The sequence below is a fragment of the Quercus lobata genome, chromosome 8 (assembly GCF_001633185.2).
Source record: "Quercus lobata isolate SW786 chromosome 8, ValleyOak3.0 Primary Assembly, whole genome shotgun sequence".
In the NCBI taxonomy this organism is placed as follows: Eukaryota; Viridiplantae; Streptophyta; class Magnoliopsida; order Fagales; family Fagaceae; genus Quercus; species Quercus lobata.
Window position 1 is genome coordinate 29,096,241 of NC_044911.1, and position 20,999 is coordinate 29,117,239.

A 20,999-nucleotide genomic window follows, 5' to 3' on the forward strand; every position below is an offset into this window, starting at 1 on the left:
GCACACACACACACACAAGAATTTTGTTATAGTTAGTTTGGTCCCCTTTGAAAAATTTATTGGCTCCGCCACTGATACAAGTACAACAATTATTATGACACAAAGAAGAAAATCCCCCGGCCAAAGAATAATGAATCTCTTTGTTAATTTTTATTTAATTATTGCCTCAAATTTGTTTTGTTATTCAATTCAAATCTATTCTAGACTAATCATCTCAACATATATTGAGATTTTAAAAAAAAAAAATTTATTATATTATAAATTTGATCCAAACGAACAATATTCTAATCTGCATAACTCATCCTAATACAGTACAATAAAAATAATAATAAAAAAGTGTGGAATATACTTGAGCATGATCACACCAACAATTGTCCCAAGGTAATCTCACCAAACATCTCAGAAAGAGGTGATCTTTTGATAGATAGCTCCCGAGAAATTTGCTGCATGGTCGGACGAGATTGAGGATTAGTTTCCAGGCATGCAAATGCAAGCTTTGCAACAGACGCCACTATCCTTGCGACTTGATTTCTAGGAGGTTCAAGTCGTTGATCCAACACATCCTTCAATAGTATACCATGGGCAGTTGAAGTTGTTGCTGATGACGACGATGATGATGAGAGAAGTGAGATGAGATCTCCTGGATGCTTTCCCATGATCACTTCCAATGTCACCACTCCAAAGCTATAAACATCGCAATTCTCATTCATTTCCATCGTATTTGCAAGTTCTACAAAACCAAAGAAATCAGCTCATCCATTTCGAGTATGGTTAGAATGTAACCTCTAGTTGCTATATATCTTATTGTTGGATTGCATCCCTTTAACTTCTTCATTTACTATGATGGTGGATAAGTTGAAAATAAAAAATTTATCTCAGCAACAATTTTCCTCATCTTTTGGACTAAAATGGTGGTACCTATATTCTTGCACCATGCAAATCTAGGGAACAAAGCACATTTAAACCCAACCATTGTCTTCAATAGATAGGGACGGACCCAAGTAGAAGGCTAAGGGGGCCCGGGCCCCCCCTGGGCCTAAAAACAAAAATTTTTAGCAAGTAAAATTTTTCCAAAAAAAATAAAAAAGGGCTTGGGCCCCCCTGAAATTTTTGCTCCGGCCCCCCTCCCAAAAATCATGAACCCCCCTTCCCCTAGCCCATCATCCGGCCTCCCAAAAATCAGGAACCCCCCTTCCCCTAGCCCATCATCCGGCCAACTCAGAGCAGAGCCCATAACCCATGTCAATCCAAAAAAAAAAAAAATCTCAGCTCTCAACAGTCTAAAACCAAACAGAGAAAGCAAAAAACAAAGGAAAAAAAAGAAGAAAAAAAAAGAAAGGAAAGTGAGAGACTGAGAGGCGAGAGTTGTGAGCAAGACAGTCAGACAGAGATAGAGAGTACAGTGATCAGTTCAGAGGCCCGGGTCGGTGTCGCTATGACGGAGAGAGACAGAGAGCAAGACGAGAGCGAGAGAGTGCGAAGTGTGAACCCAGCTTCGAGCGAGACCCACGTCGGCGAGAGCGAGACCCACGCTGCCACGCGAGACGAGATCCACTTGCCGCCGCTGCCGCTAGTTGCCGTTGCCCGATCTGCCCAGCCCAGCTTCGAGCCTTCACAGAATCACAGTTCACAGGTATTTACTCTTTAACTCTTATCTTTTCCTTCAAATTTCAAAACCTTGTGATCTGAGATTCTGAGAATCAAAGAAACTGTGCTTGTGGTGTTTCTTGTTTGTGTTTTTACTGATGAACTGAACTGATTTGGTGATTTGGTGCTTGTGCTGCGGCTGAACTGAACTGAACTGTTTGTGTTTCTTTTTTTTCTTTTTTTTTGGCTTTTTGGCTTTGTGACTCTATGTTTGTGACTCTTGCATTATATAGATAAAAGAGATAGATAGAGAGAGTAGAGATTGTAGTGATAGTCAGATGGTTTTTTCTTTGTTGACCGGTAGTTGGACATAATAATAGGGAACAGGGAAAAGTGGAGTTGCTGTTGGGCAACAAACAAGTACAGGGGGAAAAAAAAAAAGGTAAAGTTAAGAAAAGTTTTTGTTAGTAGTGCTTGACTGTCTGTAGTGGGATTCATTGGGTATTTGGGTTAGTGGATCAGAATTAGGAAGATGAAGACAAGAGACAACACAAAGATACAAAAGACATAAAAGACATAAATAAAGGAAGAGACAACACAGAGACATAAATAAAGGCAGTCCAAACACAAAGACATTAAAGGTAGAGCAAAGACAAAAAGAAAAAAAATAAATCATATAATATAAAAAATTGTCACACAAATTTAAAAAAATAACGGTAATTCTTATATAATTTTTATTTTATTTGTAGATCATGAAAAAATCAACTACAATGCTTGATTTTTTCAAAAGAAAAGGTTCAGCTTCAAATTCTTCCAAAGTCAACGTGGAATTGCCAACAACTAATGTTGCTATTCCAATTCCGGAAAATGTGGATGTTCCAATTCCGGAAAATGCGGATGTTCCAATCTCTCAAACACAATTTCAAAGAATTGACCTTGATTCTTTGGATTATGATCCCGGAACACGCAAACAAATATGGGAATATCATGTTAATCAACATGATGAAATTCGACGGGCTTACATTAAAAAAGGTCCGCACCAACCTCCTTTAGAGACATTCAAAAAAAGTGGAAAGCACAATCGTAGCTTTCAAGCTTCTTGGTATAGAAATAATTCAAAATGGCTTGAATATTCTCCTACAACAGATGCAGCTTATTGTCTACCCTGTTTTGTCTTTTATAATCCAAATGTGGTTGTGGGACAAAATACAGTCATTGTTGGTGGATTTAGAAATTGGAAAAAGGTTAGGGGCAAAGATTGTTCTTTTCAAGTTCATATAGGAAAAGATCCTAACTCAGCTCATAGAGTTGCTGAGCAAATGTGTAAGGATTTGATGAACCAATCGCAGCATTTGTAAAGGGTAGTTGATCATTTCACTACTGAACAAATTGCAAATAATCGGTTGCAACTGAAGGCCACAAATTTTATTGTCCGATATCTTGCCTTTCAAGCTATAGCTTTTAGAGGTCGAGATGAAAGTTTTAGTTCATTAAATCGTGGGAACTTTCATGAATCATTGGGTATTGTGACTTTTTGGAATGAGAAGGTTGCTGAAATAATAGAAAAAGCTCCAAAAAATGCAACCTACACATCACCTAGGATTCAAAAGGAAATTCTACATGTTTTCTCAGCCAAAGTGAAGAAGACCATTCGGGAAGAAATTGGTGATACAAAGTTTTGCATAATGGTTGATGAAGCTCGTGATGAGTCCATGAAAGAGCAAATGGCTGTGGTGTTTAGATATGTTGATGCAAAAGGTTTTGTGAAAGAACGCTTTTTTGGGCTTATTCATGTTGTTGACACTGCAGCATTGACTCTAAAGAAGGGGATATATTCTTTGTTATCTCAATATTGCTTAGATATACAAAATATTCGAGGGCAAGGATATGATGGAGCAAGCAACATGTGAGGTATGTGGAATGGATTACAAGCTTTGATTTTAAATGATTGCCCATATGCTTACTATATCCATTGTTTTGCACATCGCTTACAATTGGCATTAGTAAAAGCATCAAAACAAGTTGTTCCCATTAGTCATTTTTTTCTTACATTGCTTTTTCTGATCAAAATTGTTAATGCTTCATGCAAGCGCAATGAGCAATTGAAAGTTGCCAATGCTAATGAAATAGCACGTTTGATTGATCTTGAAGAGCTTGAGACTGGAAGTGGACTTAATCAAATTGGCACTTTACAACGACATGGAGAAACACGTTGGAGTTCACATTTTAGATCAGTTTCTAGCTTATTAAGGATGTTTAGTTCAACTGTTGAAGTTTTACAAAATATAATTGATGGTGCAATTGATGGAGAAAATCGAGCAGAAGAAGAGTCAGCTTATGAAGGTTTAACTTCATTTGAATTTGTTTTCATCTTGCATCTTGAGAAGGAAACTATGGAGATCACTGATAAACTTTGTCAAGCTTTGCAAAGCCAATCTCAAGACATTTTAAATGCCATGCATTTAGTTTCATCTACTAAAGCACTTATCCAAAAATTTAGAGATGATAGATGGGATGGCTTACTCACCACTGTGATATCATTTTGTGAGAAGCATCGCATTGATGTCCTGGATATGAATGCTCGTTATGTTGTGAGGCGAGGTCGAGCTCGTAATCAACAAGATTACGTTACAAATGAGCATCATTATCGAGTAAATATTTTTTATGCTACAATAGATTCTCAACTACATGAACTAAATTATCGGTTTAATGAAGATGCAATGGAGTTACTTAGGCTTAGCTCAGCTTTAGAACCTCGAGAGGCATTAAAATCTTTCAGAATTAGTGATCTTTTTTTGTTGGTAAAGAATTTCTATCCACAAGATTTCACAAATTATGACAAATAAGTGTTGGAGAAGGAGCTTTATCATTTTGAGCATAATGTAGTCCAAGATCCAGAGTTCAAAAAATTGAAAAGTTTATCTGAGTTGTCTCAATGGTTAGTGAGAACTGGAAATTCAGAACACTACAAACTTGTTTATAGAATGGTGAGACTTGTGCTTACTCTTCCAGTTTCTACTGCTACTACAGAGCGAGTATTTTCAGCTATGAAACTTTTCAAAACTGAACTTCGAAACAAAATGGAAGACGACTTTTTGAATGACTCTTTGATGTTATACATTGAAAAGGATATAGCTTCTACATTTAGTTTGGATTCAATAGTAGATGATTTTGAAGATTTGAAAGAGCATCGAGTTCCCTTTTCCTAGATGATTGTATAAAGAAACAATAGTGTTTTGTATTTTTTGTTTTTGTTAGTAGATTGTATCTTAATATATTAAGAAACAATGATTTTTGGGTATTTGTTTTGGTTGATAGTTTATTAATACTATATGGATGCGTATTTGAAATTTTTTTTTTTTTTTGCTTATCTCCGGCCCCCCCCGGCTTAAAATCCTGCGTTCGTCCCTGTCAATAGATACTCTTTTCTTAATGAAAATAGACTCTTTGCTGAAACACACTATCAGTCCCTAAACCTTAGCCTATTTTAGTCCGTAAGTGATAATTTTTAACTCTTTATAAACTTTAAAATGATAATTTTTGTCTCTAACAAACTTTTTAGTCTTTAAATTTAACATGATTGTTTTAGTTCTTAATGTATAACGTGGAGATGACCTGCCATGTTTTAGTATGGTTACATCATCTAAGTGACAATAAAAGATTACTTTAAACCTTAGTGACTAAAAATCACTCACATTTTGTATTTACAGAGTTAAGGATATGCATGCATGGATTATTTATTTATTTATTATTATTTTTTCATTAGAAGAATTGATGCTATGATCTTTATAAGTTTGCAACATGTTCTACGCTGTTATCAATAAAAAAAAAATATATATATATATATATATATATTTATTTATTTAGTATTCTTATTCTTATGAATATCTCATATTACATTGAAGAAATTAAGGCACAAAAAAAAAAAAAAAAAAAACAAGAAAGACATTTATTATTTAATTTATCAGAAATTATTTGATTTGTACACATTTTATGTTTTCAATGATGTTATGCTCAAATATGTAAATTATAATTTATTTAACAAAAAAGGCTTAATCTAAAATGTTCAAAGAATATATTAATTGTTATTAATGTAATTTAAGGGAAAATTACAAATAACAAATGAGAAAAAAAAAATGTTTGTCTTTAATTATATAGAAGTGAGTGGATGGAGTATTTTATATATGAGATGATGATGATGATGATAATAATAATAATAATAATAATAATAATGTTAAAAACATGATTTAACTCTAAATTCTACATACATACATATGTGTGTGTGTTATTTTGTATTTTTAAAAATTTGTGAGATGTTTAGTTTATTGTCTTGAAAAATTTTGTGACTCTTCTATTGTTTCAATGACTAATTAATTTTATTGTGAAGTTTAATATTCAAAAACCAGGTTGATTTTTCATAAATATTGAAGATGTTGTAAGGTATTCATAAATTGATCACTTAGCTATTAACTGGCCCATAAACTAAACATAGCCATATTTGGAGTGAACCATGATCCTCATGTGATATATATAAAAGACATCTTACTCTGATATCATGTTACATTACTAATTCTCCCAAAAGGTTAAGCTGTTAGGAGATGGTGAATTTATTCATTTAATTTAACAACCACTATGCACTTTGATTGGCACATGATTACATGAACTTGAGGCAAATATTTCAAGAAGAATATGCATGCCAGTAGGGAAAAATTAGGAAAAGGTACAAATGAATTACTTGGAGCTGTGTATCCAAATGTTCCGGCAAATGAAGTCTGATTCAATGAGTCAGGATTTAAAAACTTAGCTGTGCCAAAATCTGAGATGTGGGCCTTATACTCCAAATCCAACATGATGTTCTTGCTTGATATGTCTCGATGAACTATCCGAGGTGAGCAATCGTGATGCATGTAGGATAAAGCATCAACCACGCCTTTTACTACATTCACCCTTTTGACCCATTCAAAATTAACTACCTCTTTTTTATTGCTCAATATCTCTTTCAAGCTTCCCCCTTCTAAAAACTCATAAACTAAAAATGAGTGTCGTGGATGTGAGCAGAAGCCATAAAGCTTTACTACGTTGTGATGCCTGATTTCTAGCAGAGCATGGATCTCATTTTCAAAAGCCTTTGCATTGGCAATCCTATTATCCTGTATTGAATGAAATTTTTTCACAGCAACAACTTGACCTGTTTGTAGCACCGCTTTATAAACACTTCCACACCCTCCCACTCCAACACAATGTTTGGAGTCAAATCCCTCCGTTGCTTCAATGATACTTTCATAAACCATTTTCCCATCATAGCTCCAAACTTCGAACATATTACCATTTTGAGCTTCTCTTAGACTATTTAGCTTGTTCCTCTTACCTTGGCGCTTGAGAACATGGTAAAGAATCCCAAATACAATCAATGATAGAAACATTCTGCCTATGATAGGAACAATAAAGAAAATCACAACTTTATTTTTCCTTTTCTCTCCATATTTCTTGCTCTTGGTAATAAAAGTGGGGCAGGCCTTCAAACCACAATTATTTCTTAATGCTCCAAACGGAGCCTCACAAAAGGCTTTATTATTGCGAAGCGGACCCTCCAATTGATTGTATGATATATCAACACTGATCAAGCTTGACATTTCAGACATTTCATTGAAAGTGTAGGGAATGGAGCCGGATAGATCATTGTGGGAGAGATTCAATGTTTCTAACCTTCACATATCTCCATGTTGAGGTGATATTTTTCCGATAAGTGAATTTTCACTTAAATCGAGCATTTCAAGAGAGTCTAAATATCCAATCTCAGAGGGAATAGCCCCCCTAAGTTTATTTTTGCTTAAACTTAAGTTCAACAATATTGAGCACCCTTCTATTTGTTTAGAGATTGATCTGGTTAAATTGTTGGCTGAGAGAATAAGATAATGTAGATTGGATAGCATTCCAATTTCCAATGGAATATTACCTGAAAGTTTATTATCACCCAGATTAAGTAGAAGCAATGACGTCAGCCTTCCTAATTCCTTTGGAATCTGCCCAACTATATGATTGAAGGAGAGATCAAGAAAATGTAGCTGGGTGGATCCTCCAAGTTGAGGAGGAATTACACCAGAAATTCTGTTATTGGAGAGTTTCAAGCTTTGCAAACTTTGGCACTTTCCCCACTTTTGAGAAAGTTCTCCTTACAAATTATTATAACTCAAATCAATATATATCAAATTCGGGTAAATGCCTAAATCTTCTGATATATTTCCTCCTAAATGGTTTCCGTGCAACTTCACTCTTATTAAACTGGTGCAGTTTCTCAAACTTTTTGGAATGGAACCTATGAAATAGTTGTCATGTGCTGAGAAGTTTTGAAGTGATCCACCATAACAAACATTTTGAGGAAGATACCCGGACAACATGTTTTCAGAAAATGTCAAATACTTCAAATATTTTAGATTATAAATTGAAAAGGGACGGAGCCAGATAATTTATTTATGTGCAACTCCAATACAGTGAGCTTTGTCAAGTTCCCAATTGAAGCAGGGATTGAACCAGTGAGATTGTTCATGTGCAGTCTAAGATCACTAAGAAATCCAAACTTTCCAATTTCTTCAGGTATAGGTCCAGAAAGTGCGTTATCGCTGAGGTATAAAACACTCAAGTTGCTTAAATTTCCTATAGAAGTAGGAATTGGACCAGAGAGATTGTTCATGTACAAAGAAAGCTCACTAAGAAATCCCAACTTTCCAATTTCTTCAGGTATAGGTCCAGAAAATGTGTTATTGTAGAGGTATAAAACACTCAGGTTGCTTAAGTTTCCTATAGAAGTAGGAATTAAACCTGAGAGTTGTTTCCATACAGATTAAGCCGAGCAAGAGATGTTAGCTTTCCAAGTTCTTGGAAAGTTTGTTATCATAAAGAGCCAGAGTAATTAAGTTGCTCAAGTTTCCAATTGCTATAGGGATTGAACCTGTGAGACTGTTACTAGACAAACTCAAGTTGCCTAAATTTCCTATAGAAGTAAGAATTGAACCTCAGAGATTGTTTGTATTCAAACCAAGATAACTAAGAGATCCAAGCATCCCAATTTCATGACAAATGGATCCAGAAAGTTTGTTTTCGCTAAGGTCTAAATTGGCTAAATTGCTCAAGTTTCCTATAGAAGAAGGGATAGATCCACAAAGATTGTTTTCCCATAGATAAAGACCAGACAAGTTGCTTAAGTTTCCTATAGAAGCAGGTATTGGACCAGAGAGATTGTTCATGGACAAAGAAAGCTCACTAAGAAATCCCAACTTTCCAATTTCTTCAGGTATGGGTCCAGAAAGTGTGTTATTGTCGAGGTATAAAACACTCAGGTTGCTTAAGTTTCCTATAGAAGTAGGAATTAAACCTGAGAGTTGTTTCCATACAGATTAAGCCGAGCAAGAGATGTTAGCTTTCCAAGTTCTTGGAAAGTTTGTTATCATAAAGAGCCAGAGTAATTAAGTTGCTCAAGTTTCCAATTGCTATAGGGATTGAACCTGTGAGACTGTTACTAGATCAAGGTGAGAGTAGCTCAGAAAGATTGCCCAAATGGGAAGGAATGGTCCCGTAAAGTAAGTTGTAGCTGAGATTAAGACTTATAAGGCTGTGCAAGGTTGAGAAGCTGAAAGAGTAGAGTGTACCTTTTAAACCAACTCCTGTGAGGTTGACATGAGAGATGCTACTAAAGTTGTTGCAAGAAATTCCAACCCAATAGAAAGTGATGTTTCCAACCCAAGAAGACAACCGAAACTGGCTTTGGTTGTCAAGGCTGGCTTTCCATTCCAAAAGAGCCTTTGCTTCTCATCCCATCATTGTTACTATATTCAGGGACGAACGCAGGATTTTAAGCCGGGGGGGGCCGGAGATAAGCAAAAAAAAAAAATTTCAAATACGCATCCATATAGTATTAATAAACTATCAACCAAAACAAATACCCAAAAATCATTGTTTCTTAATATATTAAGATACAATCTACTAACAAAAACAAAAAATACAAAACACTATTGTTTCTTTATACAATCATCTAGGAAAAGGGAACTCGACGCTCTTTCAAATCTTCAAAATCATCTACTATTGAATCCAAACTAAATGTAGAAGCTATATCCTTTTCAATGTATAACATCAAAGAGTCATTCAAAAAGTCGTCTTCCATTTTGTTTCGAAGTTCAGTTTTGAAAAGTTTCATAGCTGAAAATGCTCGCTCTGTAGTAGCAGTAGAAACTGGAAGAGTAAGCACAAGTCTCACCATTCTATAAACAAGTTTGTAGTATTCTGAATTTCCAGTTCTCACTAACCATTGAGACAACTCAGATAAACTTTTCAATTTTTTGAACTCTGGATCTTGGACTACATTATGCTCAAAATGATAAAGCTCCTTCTCCAACACTTGTTTGTCATAATCTGTGAAATCTTGTGGATAGAAATTCTTTACCAACAAAAAAAGATCACTAATTCTGAAAGATTTTAATGCCTCTCGAGGTTCTAAAGCTGAGCTAAGCCTAAGTAACTCCATTGCATCTTCGTTAAACCGATAATTTAGTTCATGTAGTTGAGAATCTATTGTAGCATAAAAAATATTTACTCGATAATGATGCTCATTTGTAACGTTATCTTGTTGATTACGAGCTCGACCTCGCCTCACAACATAACGAGCATTCATATCCAGGACATCAATGCGATGCTTCTCACAAAATGATATCACAGTGGTGAGTAAGCCATCCCATCCATCATCTCTAAATTTTTGGATAAGTGCTTTAGTAGATGAAACTAAATGTATGGCATTTAAAATGTCTTGAGATTGGCTTTGCAAAGCTTGACAAAGTTTATCAGTGATCTCCATAGTTTCCTTCTCAAGATGCAAGATAAAAACAAATTCAAATGAAGTTAAACCTTCATAAGCTGACTCTTCTTCTGCCCGATTTTCTCCATCAATTGCACCATCAATTATATTTTGTAAAACTTCAACAGTTGAACTAAACATCCTTAATAAGCTAGAAACTGATCTAAAATGTGAACTCCAACGTGTTTCTCCATGTCGTTGTAAAGTGCCAATTTGATTAAGTCCACTTCCAGTCTCAAGCTCTTCAAGATCAATCAAACGTGCTATTTCATTAGCATTGGCAACTTTCAATTGCTCATTGCGCTTGCATGAAGCATTAACAATTTTGATCAGAAAAAGCAATGTAAGAAAAAAATGACTAATGGGAACAACTTGTTTTGATGCTTTTACTAATGCCAATTGTAAGCGATGTGCAAAACAATGGATATAGTAAGCATATGGGCAATCATTCAAAATCAAAGCTTGTAATCCATTCCACATACCTCACATGTTGCTTGCTCCATCATATCCTTGCCCTCGAATATTTTGTATATCTAAGCAATATTGAGATAACAAAGAATATATCCCCTTCTTTAGAGTCAAAGCTGCAGTGTCAACAACATGAATAAGCCCAAAAAAGCGTTCTTTCACAAAACCTTTTGCATCAACATATCTAAACACCACAGCCATTTGCTCTTTCATGGACTCATCACGAGCTTCATCAACCATTATGCAAAACTTTGCATCACCAATTTCTTCCCGAATGGTCTTCTTCACTTTGGCTGAGAAAACATGTAGAATTTCCTTTTGAATCCTAGGTGATGTGTAGGTTGCATTTTTTGGAGCTTTTTCTATTATTTCAGCAACCTTCTCATTCCAAAAAGTCACAATACCCAATGATTCATGAAAGTTCCCACGATTTAATGAACTAAAACTTTCATCTCGACCTCTAAAAGCTATAGCTTGAAAGGCAAGATATCGGACAATAAAAATTGTGGCCTTCAGTTGCAACCGATTATTTGCAATTTGTTCAGTAGTGAAATGATCAACTACCCTTTACAAATGCTGCGATTGGTTCATCAAATCCTTACACATTTGCTCAGCAACTCTATGAGCTGAGTTAGGATCTTTTCCTATATGAACTTGAAAAGAACAATCTTTGCCCCTAACCTTTTTCCAATTTCTAAATCCACCAACAATGACTGTATTTTGTCCCACAACCACATTTGGATTATAAAAGACAAAGCAGGGTAGACAATAAGCTGCATCTGTTGTAGGAGAATATTCAAGCCATTTTGAATTATTTCTATACCAAGAAGCTTGAAAGCTACGATTGTGCTTTCCACTTTTTTTGAATGTCTCTAGAGGAGGTTGGTGCGGACCTTTTTTAATGTAAGCCCGTCGAATTTCATCATGTTGATTAACATGATATTCCCATATTTGTTTGCGTGTTCCGGGATCATAATCCAAAGAATCAAGGTCAATTCTTTGAAATTGTGTTTGAGAGATTGGAACATCCGCATTTTCCGGAATTGGAACATCCACATTTTCCGGAATTGGAATAGCAACATTAGTTGTTGGCAATTCCACGTTGACTTTGGAAGAATTTGAAGCTGAACCTTTTCTTTTGAAAAAATCAAGCATTGTAGTTGATTTTTTCATGATCTACAAATAAAATAAAAATTATATAAGAATTACCGTTATTTTTTTAAATTTGTGTGACAATTTTTTATATTATATGATTTATTTTTTTTCTTTTTGTCTTTGCTCTACCTTTAATGTCTTTGTGTTTGGACTGCCTTTATTTATGTCTCTGTGTTGTCTCTTCCTTTATTTATGTCTTTTATGTCTTTTGTATCTTTGTGTTGTCTCTTGTCTTCATCTTCCTAATTCTGATCCACTAACCCAAATACCCAATGAATCCCACTACAGACAGTCAAGCACTACTAACAAAAACTTTTCTTAACTTTACCTTTTTTTTTTTCCCCCTGTACTTGTTTGTTGCCCAACAGCAACTCCACTTTTCCCTGTTCCCTATTATTATGTCCAACTACCGGTCAACAAAGAAAAAACCATCTGACTATCACTACAATCTCTACTCTCTCTATCTATCTCTTTTATCTATATAATGCAAGAGTCACAAACATAGAGTCACAAAGCCAAAAAAAAAAAAAAAAAAAAAGAAACACAAACAGTTCAGTTCAGTTCAGTTCAGCCGCAGCACAAGCACCAAATCACCAAATCAGTTCAGTTCATCAGTAAAAACACAAACAAGAAACACCACAAGCACAGTTTCTTTGATTCTCAGAATCTCAGATCACAAGGTTTTGAAATTTGAAGGAAAAGATAAGAGTTAAAGAGTAAATACCTGTGAACTGTGATTCTGTGAAGGCTCGAAGCTGGGCTGGGCAGATCGGGCAACGGCAACTGGCGGCAGCGGCGGCAAGTGGATCTCGTCTCGAGTGGCGGCGTGGGTCTCGCTCTCGCTGGCGTGGGTCTCGCTCGAAGCTGGGTTCGCACTTCGCACTCTCTCGCTCTCGTCTTGCTCTCTGTCTCTCTCCGTCACGGCGACACCGACCCGGGCCTCTGAACTGATCACTGTACTCTCTATCTCTGTCTGACTGTCTTGCTCACAACTCTCGCCTCTCAGTCTCTCACTTTCCTTTCTTTTTTTTTCTTCTTTTTTTTCCTTTGTTTTTTGCTTTCTCTGTTTGGTTTTAGACTGTTGAGAGCTGAGATTTTTTTTTTTTTTGGATTGACATGGGTTATGGGCTCTGCTCTGAGTTGGCCGGATGATGGGCTAGGGGAAGGGGGGTTCCTGATTTTTGGGAGGCCGGATGATGGGCTAGGGGAAGGGGGGTTCATGATTTTTGGGAGGGGGGCCGGAGCAAAAATTTCAGGGGGGCCCAAGCCCTTTTTTATTTTTTTTGGAAAAATTTTACTTGCTAAAAATTTTTGTTTTTAGGCCCAGGGGGGGCCCGGGCCCCCTTAGCCTTCTACTTGGGTCCGTCCCTGACTATATTGGAAGGTGAAGTTGCAGAGGAAGAAGAAATAGCAACATGGAAAGAAGAAGCCAAGGCAAGAATGATAATGAAAGGCGCGGTGAATAAGCAATGGGAAATCGGTCTCTCTATTAAGGACATCATGACTTTTATAAGTTGCATGCGAGGATATAGATTGTTGGTAGATGGCAGAAAGGAATTGGGTGATCACAGAACAAATGGCTTTATGGTTATGTAGGTCAGTAGGTGCATGAAGTAGTATATATAGACATTCTCCACATTAATTAGGAGAATCCTTTGAGGGCTTTAACGTAATTTTTTTTGTTTTTGCCAGGTGTAACATAATTACTGTATGTCGTCTGAATGATATATATATATATATATATATATATTTTTTTTAACTTTAATTATTTTATAAAAAATAGAAAAATGAATATGCGACAAGGTATTATTAGTGGTGTATAAAGGGAAAAAGGTAAATCGTTTTGTCAATAAAGCCACACCCATGACCATGACTTCTTTTTTCAATTATCGTGATAGGGGTTTTCAAAAAATATATTTTATGCCGCTAGTTGCTATTAATAACCATGAGCTTGACTTATGTCAATAAAGCCTGGGCCATATAGTAGAGAAATTATTATTTATAATGAAAGAATTGCTTATGTGATCCTTTCTGACCAATGAGATGATGTCATTTATGTAAATATATGTGTAACCTTCCTAATTAGCACTAGAAATAAAAAATAAAAATTACTAAATGATGTCACATTTGCATAAATAACAGCATTTTATTAGTTAAGAGGTCAAGGAGGACCACGTCAACAGTCCTCCGGGTGGACCTAATAATTTCTTCCTATAGTGACTATTTTGTTTGGCGCCCTGGACGCGTCAAATAGGCTTCGGCTTAATTTTCCACCTAAAGACCCCAACATGGATAGTTTGTTCTAATGAACCTTAACTTAATCTGTAAGTTAACCGTGTGATACACGAATAATTTTGTGATATTTTATGTAAGAAAATTTTGGAGAATTTTGTATATATATTATAATGAAAAAGTAAAGTAAAGTAAATTAAAGTAAAAAAACAAACCTTTTGAGATATTAAAAATTAGCTTAGTAACTTCACTGCACATTTGTAGCATTCTTAAGGTAAGATTAATTTCTTAAAAAAAAATGAAAAAAAAAAAAACTCAGGACACCAAAAATAAATGTAAAAGAGCAACAAAAGCATGAAAATCAAATAATTTGTGAAGGAGAAGTTGCAAAGGAAGAAATAGCAAATTGGGAAGAAGAAGCCAACAGAAGAATGATAATTAGGACAGTGGTGAACATAGCTTGAATTAGATTATTGATGCAATTGGGAAGTGGTTTCTCTAGTAAGTAGATCATGACTTTTATAAGCTGCATGCTAGAACAGAAACAAATTGGGTGATCAGAGAAGGAATGGCTTTATGGTTTTGTAGAGATGCATGGAATGAACAAGTTTATATAGGAATGGCTTTATGGTTTTGTAAAGATGAATTCAATTTACTTGTTTAATTTTGTTTGATTGCATACACTTCACTGTTAACACTTTCTTTTGTAAAAACAAAAAATTGCTATATAAGTAATTTATAATTTTTAATAGTTTATATTTCAAAATATGAGTAATTAAAGTGGAAAATATTCACACTTGATGAATATTAATAAAGAAAAAGTATTCTTAATCCTTTATCACAAATGTTAAAACTTTTTGAACCCTTAAAAATGCTCAAAGATGTAAACCTAAAGAAACAGATATTGCTTCCTTCATCTTAAAACATAATTAGAGATTAGGTCATGAATATATATATACACACACACACAAGAGTTTTGTTATAGTTAGTTTGGCCCCCTTTGAAAAATTTATTGGCTCCGCCACTGATACAAGTACAACAATTATTATGACACAAAGAAGAATATCTCCCAGCCAAAGAATAATAAATCTCTTTGTTAATTTTTATCTAATAATTGCCTTAAATTCGTTTTGTTATTCAATTCAATTCTATTCCAGACTAATCATCTCAACATATATTGAGAGTTTTTTTTTATATTTTTTTATTATATTATAAATTTGATCCAAACGAACAATATTCTAATTTGCATGACTCATCCTAATGCAGTACAATAAAAAAAAAAAAGGTGTGGAATACACGTGAGCATGATCACACCAACAATTGTCCCAAGGTAATCTCGCCAAACGTCTCTGACAGAGGTGATCTTTCGATAGATAGCTCCCGGGAAATTTGCTGCATGGTTGGACGAGATTGAGGATTAGTTTCCAGGCATGCAAATGCAAGCTTTGCAATAGACACCACTATCCTTGCGACTCGATTTCTAGGAGGTTCAAGTCGTTGATCCAACACATCCTTCAATAGTATACCACAGGCAGTTGAAGTTGTTGCTAATGATGACGATGATGATGAGAGAAGTGAGATGATCTCCTGGATGCTTTCCCATGATCACTTCCAATGTCACCACTCCAAAGCTATAAACATCGCATTTCTCATTCACTTCCATCGTATATGCAAGTTCTGCAAAACCAAAGAAATCAGCTCATCCATTTCGAGTATGGTTAGAAGATAACCTCTAGTTGCTATATATCTTATTGTTGGATTGCATCCCTTTAACTTCTTCATTTACTATGACGGTGGATAAGTTGAAAATAAAAAATTTATCTCAGCAACAGTTTTCCTCATTTTTTGGACTAAAATGGTGGTACCTATATTCCTGCACCATGCAAGTCTAGGGAACAAGGCACATTTAAACCCAACAATTGTCTTCAATAAATACTCTTTTCTTAATGAAAACAGACTCTTTGCTAAAACACACTATCAGTCCCTAAACTTTAGCCTATTTTAGTCCGTAAGTGATAATTTTTAACTCTCTATAAACTTTAAAATGATAATTTTTGTCTCTAACAAACTTTTTAGTCTTTAAATTTAACATGATTGTTTTAGTTCTTAATGTATAACGTGGAGATGACCTGCCATGTTTTAGTATGGTTACATCATCTAAGTGACTATAAAAGATTACTTTAAACCTTAGAGATTTAGGGATATACATGCATGGATTTTTTTTTCCTTTTCATTAGAAGAATTGATGCTATGATCTTTATAAGTTTGCAACATGTACTGCGCTGTTATCAATAAACAAATATATATATATATATATATATATTTAGTATTATTATTCTTATGTATATCTTATATTACATTGAAGAAATTAAAGCAAAAAAAGAAAAGAAAAAGATTTATTATTTAATTTATCAGAAATTATTTGATTTGTACACATTTTATGTTTTCAAAAATGTTACACTCAAATATGTAAATTATAATTTATTTAACAAAAAAGGCTTAATCTAAAATGTTCAAAGAATATATTAATTGTTATTAATGTAATTTAAGGGAAAATTACAAATAACTAATGAGAAAAAAAAATGTTTATCTTTAATTATATAAAAGTGAGTGGATGGAGTTTTTTATATATGAGATAATAATAATAATAATGATGATGATGATGATGATGATGATGTTAAAAACATGATTTAACTCTAAATTCTACATACATACATACATACATACATACATACATACATACATACATACATACCTCCCTACATACATACATACATATATGTGTGTGTGTGTGTGTTATTTTGTATTTTTAAAAATTTGTGAGATATTTAGTTTATTGCTGTGAAAAATTTTATGACTCTTCTATTGTTTCAGTGACTAATTAATTTTATTGTAAAGTTAGTTATCATAAACTGGGTTGATTTTTCATACATATTGAAGATGTTGTAAGGTATTCATAAATTGATCACTTGGCTATTAACAGGCCCATAAACTAAACATAGCCATATTTGGAGTGAACCATGATCCTCATGTGATATATATAAAAGAGCTCTTACTTTGATCCTATGTTACATTACTAATTCTCCCAAAAGGTTAGGTTGTTAGGAGATGGGGAATTTATTCATTTAATTTAACAACCACTAAGCACTTTGATTGGCACATGATTACATGAACTAGAGGCAAATATTTCAAGAGGAATATGCATGCCAGTAGGGAAAAATTAGGAAAAGGTACAAATGAATTACCTGGAGCTGTGTATCCAAATGTTCCGACAAATGAAGTCTGATTCAATGAGTCAAGATTTAAAAACTTAGCTGTGCCAAAATCCGAGATGTGGGCCTCATATTCCAAATCCAACATGATGTTCTTGCTTGATATGTCTCGATGAACTATCGGAGGTGAGCAATCATGATGGATGTAGGATAAAGCATCAGCCACACCTTTTACTACATTCACCCTTTTGACCCATTCAAAATTAACTACCTCTTTTTTATTGCTTAGTATCTCTTTCAAGCTTCCCCCTTCTAAAAACTCGTAAACTAAAAGTGAGTGTCGTGGATGTGAGCAGAAGCCATAAAGCTTTACTACATTGCGATGCCTAATTTCTAGCAGAGCATGAATCTCATTTTCAAAAGCCTTTGCATTGGCAATCCTATTATCCTGTATTGAGTGAAATTTTTTCACAGCAACAACTTGACCTGTTTGTAGCTTCACTTTATAAACACTTCCACACCCTCCCACTCCAACACAATGTTTAGAGTCAAATCCCTCTGTTGCTTCAATGATACTTTCATACACCATTTTCCCATCATAGCTCCAAACTTCAAACATATTACCATTTTGAGCTTCTCTTTGATTGTTTAGCTTGTTCCTCTTACCTTGGCGCTTGAGAACATGGTAAAGAATCCCAAATACAATCAATGATAGAAACATTGTGCCTAAGATAGGAACAGTAAAGTAAATCACAACTTTATTTTGCCTTTTCTCACCATAATTCTTGCTCCAAGTAATAGAAGAGGGGCAGGCCTTCAAACCACTATTATTTCTTAATGCTCCAAACGGAGCCTCACAAAAGGCTTTATTGTTGGGAAGAGGACCCTCCAATCGATTGTATGATATATCAACACTGATCAAGCTTGACATTTCAGACATTTCATTGAAAGTGTAGGGAATGGAGCCAGACAGATCATTGTGGGAGAGATTCATTGTTTCTAACCTTTTCATATCTCCAAGTTGAGGTGGTATTTTCCCGATAAGTGAATTCTCACTTAAATCGAGCATTTCAAGAGAGTTTAAGTTTCCAATCTCAGAGGGAATAGCCCCCCTAAGTTTATTTTTGCTTAAACTTAAGTTCAACAATACTGAGCACCTTTCTATTTGTTTAGGAATTGATCCAGTTAAATTGTTGGCTGAGAGAACAAGATATTGTAGATTGGATAACATTCTGATTTCCAATGGAATACTACCTGAAAGTTTATTATCACCCAGATTAAGTAGAAACAATGACGTCAACCTTCCTAATTCCTTTGGAATCTGCCCAACTATATGATTGAAGGAGAGATCAAGCAAACGTAGTTGGATGGATCTTCCAAGCTCAAGAGGTATTACACCAGAAATTCTATTATTGGAGGTTTTTAAGCTTTGCAGACTTTGGCACTGCCCCCACTTTTGAGAAAGTTCCCCATAGAAATGGTTATAACTCAAATCAATATACGTCAAATTTGGGTATATGCCAAAGTCTTCTGATAAATTTCCTCTTAACTGGTTCCTCTCAAGCCTTACTCGTACTAAGCTAGTGCAATTTCTCACACTTACTGGAATGGAACCTATGAAATTATTGTCAAATGCTGTGAAGTTTTGAAGGGACCCACCATTACAAACATTTCGCGGAAGATAACCAGTCAACATGTTTTCATTCAATCCCAAAGACTGCAGATTTGTAAGATTATTAAATTCGAATGAGATGGAGCCATTAAGCTCATTCGTAAACAACTCTAAAGAGGTAAGAAGTTTGAGCCTTCCTATTTCTGGTGGGATATAGCCAGATAATTTATTTATTTGTAAATGCAATGCAGTGAGCTTTGTCAAGTTTCCAATTGAAGCAGGGATTGAACCAGTGAGATCGTTCCTGAACAGAGCAAGATAACTAAGAAAGCCCAACTTTCCAATTTCTTCAGGTATGGGTCCAGAAAGTTTGTTGTCGCTAAGGGCTAAATTGGCTAAATTGCTCAAGTTTCCTATAGAAGAAGGGATAGATCCACAAAGATTGTTCTCCCATAGATAAAGAGTAGACAAGTTGCTCAAGTTTCCTATAGAAGCAGGGATTGGACCAGAGATAGTTCATGTTTATAGAAAGCTTTTGAAGAGATCCCAACAATCCAATTTCTTGAGGTATGGGTCCAAAAATTTGGTTATCGCTGAGAAATAAAGTACCCAAGTTGCCTAAGTTTCCTATAGAAGTAGGAATTGAACCTGAGAGATTGTTGGCAGATAAATCAAGGTAGATTAGCTTAGAAAGGTTGCCCAGATGGGAAGGAATGGTACCGTAGAGTAAGTTGTAGCTGAGATTAAGACTTATAAGGCTGTGTAAGGTTGAGAAGCTGAAAGAGTAGAGTGTACCTTTTAAACCAACTCCTGTGAGGTTGACATGAGAGATGCTGCTAAAGTTGTTGCAAGAAATTCCAACCCACTGGCAAGTGATGTTTCCAACCCATGAAGACAACCGAAACTGGCTTTGGTTGTCAAGGCTGGCTTTCCATTCCAAAAGAGCCTCTGCTTCTGGTCCCATCATTGTTACTATATTGGAAGGTGAAGTTGCAGAGGAAGAAGAAATAGCAACATGGAAAGAAGAAGCCAAGGCAAGAATGATAATGAAAGGCGCGGTGAATAAGCAATGGGAAATCGGTCTCTCTATTAAGGACATCATGACTTTTATAAGTTGCATGCGAGGATATAGAATGTTGGTAGATGGCAGAAAGGAATTGGGTGATCAGAGAACAAATGGCTTTATGGTTATGTAGGTCAGTAGGTGCATGAAGTAGTATATATAGACATTCTCCACATTAATTAGGAGAATCCTTTGAGGGCTTTAACGTAATTTTATTTGTTTTTGCCAGGTGTAACATAATTACTGTATGTATGTCGTCTGGATGATTTTTTTTTTTTTTTTAACTTTAATTATTTTATAAAAAAATAAAAAATGAATATGCGGCAAGATATTATTAGTGGTGTATAAACTATAAAGGGAAAAAGGTAAATCGTTTTGTCAATAAAGCCACAGTATTAAAGCTTGACCTTAAGTAGCCATGACCATGACTTCTCTTTTCAATTATCGTGATAGGGGTCTTCAAAAAATATATTTTATGCCGCTAGTTGCTATTAATAACCATGAGCTTGACTTAAGTCAATAAAGCCTGGGCCATATAGTAGAGAAATTATTATTTATACGGAAAGAATTGCTTATGTGATCCTTTTGGACCAATGAAATAATGTCATTTATGTAAATATATGTGTAACCTTCCTAATTAGCACTAGAAATAAAAAATAACAATTACTAAATGATGTCACATTTGCATAAATAACAACATTTTATTGGTTAAGTGGTCAAGGAGGACCACGTCAACAGTCCTCCGGGTGGACCTAATAATTTCTCCCTATAGTGACTATTTTGTTTAGCGCCCTGGACGCGTCAAATAGGCTTCGGCTTAATTTT

General features: G+C 34.9%; 2 protein-coding genes and 2 pseudogenes across 3 annotated transcripts; all 4 read right to left on the minus strand.

The window, feature by feature from the left end:
* Nucleotides 1–249: 249 nt before the first annotated feature.
* On the minus strand, nt 250–8,831 carry LOC115956699 (annotated as a pseudogene). Its single transcript, XR_004084303.1, has 4 exons — nt 8,624–8,831; nt 8,078–8,406; nt 6,323–8,006; nt 250–730 (listed from the first exon to the last, which is right to left on the minus strand). The product of XR_004084303.1 is annotated as an MDIS1-interacting receptor like kinase 2-like (transcript).
* A 785-nt stretch (nt 8,832–9,616) lies between these two features.
* LOC115956700 (zinc finger protein 862-like) lies at nt 9,617–10,912 on the minus strand. The gene has a single exon (XM_031075005.1). The coding sequence runs from the start codon at nt 10,910–10,912 to the stop codon at nt 9,617–9,619; it is 1,296 nt and encodes a 431-aa protein (XP_030930865.1).
* Nucleotides 10,913–10,915: 3 nt separating this feature from the next.
* On the minus strand, nt 10,916–18,458 carry LOC115956701 (annotated as a pseudogene).
* Nucleotides 18,459–18,749: 291 nt separating this feature from the next.
* On the minus strand, nt 18,750–20,255 carry LOC115956702 (probable leucine-rich repeat receptor-like protein kinase At1g35710). The gene is made up of 3 exons (XM_031075006.1): nt 19,698–20,255; nt 18,801–19,627; nt 18,750–18,753 (listed from the first exon to the last, which is right to left on the minus strand). Exons 1-3 carry the CDS (start codon nt 20,229–20,231, stop codon nt 18,750–18,752), a joined length of 1,365 nt encoding a protein of 454 aa, XP_030930866.1. The 5' UTR covers nt 20,232–20,255.
* Nucleotides 20,256–20,999: the final 744 nt, after the last annotated feature.